This window comes from Histomonas meleagridis, assembly GCF_020186115.1.
Source record: "Histomonas meleagridis strain 2922-C6/04-10x chromosome Unknown contig_53, whole genome shotgun sequence".
NCBI lineage: Eukaryota > Parabasalia > Tritrichomonadida > Dientamoebidae > Histomonas > Histomonas meleagridis.
Genome location: NW_027150896.1, coordinates 262586 through 269957, shown reverse-complemented (window position 1 = coordinate 269957; position 7372 = coordinate 262586). Strand labels below are relative to the sequence as shown.

Sequence of the window (7372 nt, the reverse complement as noted above, 5' to 3'; positions counted from 1 at the left end):
TTAAATGTTCAATATGCCACAAGAGGCAATTGCTGTTAAGACCAGCTTTGTGCTTGCTGGTAGATTAACTGATGAAATAGACTGAGGTGATAGGTCACCAAGCCTTGTTTTAACCATTCTTAACATATTAATGATTTGTTGATTGAATTGTTCAAGAGTATCAGCAACACTCGCATCAGATGCTGTTGTCTCATTGATAGAATTCATTAAGCTTTCCAAAAGGTTTGATTTTCCTGCTTCCTTAGCAAATGATGGAGATAACTTCACATTTCTTGAAGACAAATCAATAACCAAATCAAAGCGATTGGAAAGAACTGAGGGATCACAGGAGCACCAAATCGGGTATTTGAGGTCTTCTGCTGCTTCTGTTTGAAGACTTGAATTTTCGATGACAAGTGGAAGTAATGGACGATTTCCTGGGATACAAAGGGAAAGGATAGGAACAGCGCATGACTGAAGGATGGCAACTTCAGGGGAATAGACAGCAATAGATTTTCCGGTTACAACTGCTTGCCAAATAATTGGGATGTATTGTAATACACGATCCAGAAGAACGTCAAACGAGCACTCATGGAAGCAATCCTCATAATTGTCATCTGAAAATGATAATTTTTGATATTCCAAAACTCCATCTGTTTGGGCTGATAAAAAAGCACGAAGAATCTTTGGTGAATTTTCCGTGTCTACGTACATTTTGCATAAGATTTGTGCAAATGTTGAATACATTGTTGGATGAAGATCATCAGTTATAACACAAATTCCATAAAGGCGTACATCATTTGTTTTGTTAGTGTTTTTTAGCGCCTCAAAATATAGATACTTCGATTTATATGATGAGAATAAGGATAGTGAATTGGAAGAAATAAGAAAGTTGGCAGTTTCAAGAATAACTGTTCTCAAATCATTATCTACGCTTGGGTATATAAAGGTTATTAATGTTTCTTGATTGTCATCATATTCGAAAAGGCAGAACCCTGTTGTCTTCATCTGACAGACGATAAAATGTCACATTTCAAGTAAAACAAACTTTGTTAATTTTTTTTAAACCCAAAAATAATTATGTTTTATAATTATAAAGTATTTCATCATGAATAAACTTGGTAATTTATAACATTTTAGAGCAAAAATGTTGGGTTTGATTTTTAGAGTTCGATGATGAGATCCAAAAGTTGGAAAAGAAAAAGAAAAAAGAACTCGAACCAATAAAGCAAAGAATCTAACTTCAACATGCGAAAAGATAAGGTATTTGAAAGAGCATTTCTGCAATTTATGATGTATCATTGGAACCGATTAATATTAAAAATTTTAATTAGCCCCTTTTTCATTTAGTAATTTAACTATTTCTGTACGGCCATTTTGAGATGAGTAAATAAGTGCTGTTTTAAATATTTTAAATATTTTCCAAATATTATTTAGAAATATTAAATTATTAAAATTAAATATAAACAAAGCAAATAAATATCCTGAACATTAACATCAATTCCTTTTTGTTCAAGAAGTAATTTAGCTATTTCGTTATATAACCACATTCAGATGCTTTAATGATTACTGTGTCAAACATTTTAAATAATTTTTCTAAATTCTCAAATTTTATTTTCATAAAGATATTATTTCGATGAAATTTAATTGCTGCTTCAAATGCACCTTCAAATGTTGAATGATTTTGTTCACATAAATGAATAATTTCTTCATTCCCACTTCCAACAGCATATTTACCTGTGTTTTCTACATTTGCTCCATTCATAAGTAAATATTTAAAACATTTAACAGAAGAAAAAAATGCTGCATAATCAATTAATGTAACATTCCAGCCATTAACAAATGAACATCTCTCATAAATTGATGGTTCAATGATCTGATTAAAATCAAATTTTGTTTGTGATGACACTTCTTGAAGTTTTTCTATTTCATCATTTCGAATTATTTTTGCAATTTCATTTGGATTATGTCCTTCTTTAATATATTTCTTATGAAGTTCCCAATCATTCTTTGAAAGTTCTTCATAATTATTTTTAATTTGCTTTATATATTTAAAATGCTTGACACCACTGTATAAAAACATATCTTGTGTTATTTCATATGTGTAGAATGTAAAATGAGGATTATTTTTTATATTAGTAATTTTTAGTTATAAATATTGATGTGAAATCGTTTCATTATAAGATAATATGATTCATCAATTTCATAGTGAAGAAGATGTTGGGTAAATATATTTAGAATATTTAATTTAATATTATCCTCCTTCTCTAATGTTTCAATTTCTATAATAAAATTGAAAATTATATCAGAATATTTATTGCAATAAATAATGAGCTTAACATATGAGCAACCACTACACTAAAAGTTAATGAGCATTTTTCACTAATTTTACGAATAACCAATTTTGATGCTTGTAATATATTTCCTTTATTTAAATCAAAAATTATTTGTTTAATGGATAAAAGTATTTCCCATTCACAGTAAAATTGTTTATTTTTCATATTTTCTTCACCTTTCCTCATTATTTACGTTTAATATTGAGAAAGTTGACAAACAGACACCAAAAAGTGGTTATTAAGAAAAAAAAATATACACTGTATTGTTTTATTATTAAATTTTGTATATGTTTTTATCCCATAATAATGAGTTTTAACTGTTATTAAATTATTTAAGGGGGATATTATTAGAATTGGTATCAAGGAACGTATCCTTTCTAATAAGTAATTTAACTATTTCTGTTTATTAATTCTGCAAGTAAATTTCGAAATAATGAAAAAAATTCAGATATGATTTTGAAACATCAAATTATTCAAATATATATTTTACGCACTAACTTCATTTTTGTTCAAGAAGTAGTTCAGCTATTTCTTTGTAACCATTTTTAGATGCCAACATAAGTGCTGTATTAAATAAATTAAATAAATTCCAAATATCATTTTAAAATATCAAAATTTTAAAATATATACAAAATCTTATAAATAAATATCTGTGATATTAATATCAATTCCTTCTTGCTCAAGAAGTAATTTAACTATTTCTGTATTACGATTTCTAGTTGCCCAAATAAGTGCTGATTTAAATTCTTTAAGTAATTTCCAAATAATATCCTAAAATTTCATAAAATTATCAAAACAAATATGAAACTAAATATTTAATCATCTTTATTATTAACATTAATTCCTTCTTGTTTAAGAAGTATTTTAACTATTTCTATGTAACCAAATCTAGATGCTAACATAAGTGCTGTATTAAATAAATTAAATAAATTCCAAATATCATTTTAAAATATCAAAATTTTAAAATATATACAAAATCTTATAAATAAATATCTGTGATATTAATATCAATTCCTTCTTGCTCAAGAAGTAATTTAACTATTTCTTTATAGCTTTCTAAAGATGCACAAATTAGTGCTGTTAAAAATAGTTTGTAAAAATTCCAATGATTTTAATATAACATAAAATCTTTATCACAAAAATTGAATGATACAAATAAATATTTTGAGCATTAATATCAATTCCTTCTTGTTCAAGAAGTAATTTGACTATTTCTGTATAACCATGTTCAGATGCTTTAATGAGTGCTGTATCAAATAAAATATAAAATTTCCAAATATTATTTTGAAATAAAAAATTATTAAAATAAATATTAAATAAAACAAAAAAATACCTTTAGCATTAATATCAATTCCTTTTTGCTCGAGAAGTAATTTAACTACTTCAAAATTACCTTTTTCTGATGCTAACATAAGTGGTGTTTTAAATATTTTAAATAATTTTTAAAAATTATTTTAAAATATCCCAAAATTATTAAAATTAATATAAAATGTGATTAATAAATAACTTTAGTATTAATATTAATTTCATCTTTTTCTATAATATATTTAACAAGTTCGACATTTCCTGATATTGCAGAAAATGCTAAAATTTTTTTAGGAATTTTGTTTTCTCGAAGAAAATCTTCAATGAGATATATATTTCCAATTATTGCTGATTCATTAATAATATCATCATCAATCTTCATACCTTCCTTTTGCAAAAATTCAAAAATTTCATAATTATGATGTGAAATACATTTAATTCCTAATTCTTCTAATTTCTCAATTTCACTAATTTTATTTTCATAAAGATATTTAAAGATATTATTTCGATGAAATTTAATTGCTGCTTCAAATGCACCTTCAAATGTTGAATGATTTTGTTCACATAAATGAATAATTTCTTCATTCCCACTTCCAACAGCATATTTACCTGTGTTTTCTACATTTGCTCCATTCATAAGTAAATATTTAAAACATTTAACAGAAGAAAAAAAATGCTGCATAATCAATTAATGTAACATTCCAGCCATTAACAAATGAACATCTCTCATAACTTGCTGGTTCAATGATCTGCTTAAAATCAAATTTTGTTTGTGATGACACTTCTTGAAGTTTTTCTATTTCATCATTTCGAATTATTTTTGCAATTTCATTTGGATTATGTCCTTCTTTAATATATTTCTTATGAAGTTCCCAATCATTCTTTGAAAGTTCTTCATAATTTAGTCGCTTTGGATTTTCATCATTTATAAATCGATTTCTTTGGTCATTAGACATATAATGTAAAAAAAATAAGTTATGTGTGCTTTTGACGATTTTTGGATCAATGATTTTCTGCTCAATCAAACAATTAAGATAATATGATTTTGGAGTGGGAACTAATTTGTTTAGAAAGCATGCGAAAACATCTAAAATTCTGGAATTTGTTTTGTTATCATCTTCAAATGTTTCAATTTCTTGCATAAAATTCAAAAATAATTCAAAATCATTCATTTTTATTCCAAGCGCTATATATATCATTCGGCAGATAATTATATTAAAAGATATTGGATAATTTTCATCAAAATTTTTAATTATTGATTTAACCGATTGTGTAATATTTTCTTTGTTTAAATTAAAAATTATTTGCTTAAATGATGTTAGCATTTCCCAGTGGTCAAACTTTTGATTCGTCTTTTGCATGTAAGTGGGCACAAATGAATTTTGGAACAAGTTTTTATTTTCAGAAGTTTATTATTACAATTCACTTCATAGACGATATGTTATAACTTAATCATTTAATTCTTGTGATTGCGATCTCTAATGTTTTGGTTTTATTATTTCTAGTATACATCAGTCTTTAAAATAAAGTTGTAAAGACATTAAAATAATAAACTTTTAGTTGTTATGATACTAAAATATTCACAATTGTAATTGAATTTTAATGAAGATATTCTTTGGAAAAATTATTAACCAAATCGATAAACTTTTCTAATTTAGATTTTAAATGAAATTATTTTATAAATATTGATTTTTAAAGCGAATAATTGTGATAATTTCATGAAATTATGAAAAATTATAAATAGTTCAATATAAACTTATTTTTACTTAACATTAATGTGAATCATTTTGCATTTCCTATGACCAACTCTTTTGCTCTTCACTGCTTAGAAAACCTTGTAACTTTTCAACACTTTCGTGTATTTCTGGAATGTGCTCATTTTCTTGTAATCCGATCACAAACTCTTGAAACTCCGATTGCTCAAACAATTGAATAAACGAATTTTTTCCTTCTAAATCGAAAGATATAATGTCGGATAACCTTATCAAAGCATCCAACAAATAAGAAATTTCGTTATCATCTTTATAAAAACCTAATGTGCTAAGTAAATTTTCGACTAAGCCATCTTGAAACAACATTTGTTTTATTAATGATTGTTCTCCAAGTAATGCAATATTAACTAAAATTTTTGAAGTTAATACTTTATATTGATATGTGCCTTTTTCAAATATACTGTTAATTAAATCTATAATGTTACATCTTATCAGGCTTTCAATTTTAATTTCATCATCACCATAATTTAATAATAATAATAAACAATGTTTGGCAGTATCCCACTTACTTGTCGCTGCAAATTCAATGATTTTCTGTAGATCGAAGCCAAATTCACAATTTGAACTGGTGTAAAATATTGAAAGTAGGTTTATCGCTCTTCTATTTGAATTGGGGTTGTTATCGTTCAAACATTTGTTGAGGAATCCTCCAATAGAAGGCATCTTCAATAAATTTTCAAAACATTCCGGGTCATCAATGATTTCTCTAATAGCATCTAAAAAATATTCATAATGGAGAGGATTTGATAATGGTAAAATATAATCAAAACATGATAATATAACTTGTCTTTCATATACTTTATTGCGAACTAAATTTAAAAAAATAATTGGAGGATCACAATCACTTATATTTATAATGAGTCGCATAAGATAATCAAGAGGAAATACTTGTGATATGATTATACAAGATTCCATATCTGAAAGCCTTGAAACACAAGAAATAACAAATTGACTGGAAGTGTCTGATTGCAAACAGTCATAGCATATTCGAATAAAGTTATTATTAATTAAAAATGATTGGAAATCTGGATTATCATAATTCAAAATATTTGCAATTATACAAAATGTACTGGCTAATACATTAGTTAGCCCTTCTGTTTGAGGGGGGGATGTAACTATTGAAAGTAAAATTTGTGGAAATGCTTGAAAATCGTTGAAAAAAATTGATAGATTACAACCAGGTAAACTTGAAATATTAGCAATTCTATTAATAACACCAGTCAAAGAAGAGAAATCTTTTTCTTCCCATATTTGACATAAATGTTGTATTAAATAAAATGATTTTTCTTCGTTGTCTTTGCAATTTTCCTTGATTTCTTCCTCTTCTGCAGCAATTAAATGAGTAAGTTGCTTTGTTTTCTTAGTTGTTGTTTGCTTATAATTTGTTTTCAGCTTGTTCCTACTATCGTACTTTTGTTTATCTCGTATCGTTCAACTAACGTTCATTGGGATTGGGGGAGATGATTTCAAACCAAAGCAAAAAAATTAATTTATTAAAGTCCCCTAGGCCTAGGCCACCAGAAGAACCTCGCTTAAGAGATTTAATCGAAAAAATGAATACATCATCTGACCCCGATAATCTAGTTGCAACAATATATGAAATTCGCGATATATTATTTTATTATCCTTCATCAAATGACGTTGACCGCCTTCGTAATGAGCTTTCCAATAGTTTTATTAATTTTTTGAAAATGCAAATTGATTCTTCAACCACAAGAATGGATTTTCTTTCATTTTATTCTTTTATATCTTTTCGAATTTTCAATTCAAAAAATACAAAAGAAATATTTGAACTTGTTCAAAAGGAAATTAATGAATCTTCAGATTCAGAATTATCGTTTTATCTTAAAATGGCACGCAACGCATTAGAAGATAAGGACCAATTAATCCAACAGCTTATTCCTAACTTTCGAAAACGTTTTGAAAATTATCTAAAAAATCTAGATCAAATTACTCCAGAAAAGTTAGTTCCATTATTAT

The 7372-nt window shown here is 26.2% G+C and overlaps 1 protein-coding gene across 1 annotated transcript; it reads right to left on the bottom strand.

Annotated features, from left to right (window-relative positions):
- On the bottom strand, window positions 1–987 carry GO595_007460 (FAM45 family protein; the record flags this gene model as incomplete). The annotated part of the gene is made up of 1 exon (XM_067920926.1): window positions 1–987. One exon carries the CDS (start codon window positions 985–987, stop codon window positions 1–3), a length of 987 nt encoding a protein of 328 aa, XP_067772370.1.
- Between the last annotated feature and the right edge of the window lie 6385 nt (window positions 988–7372).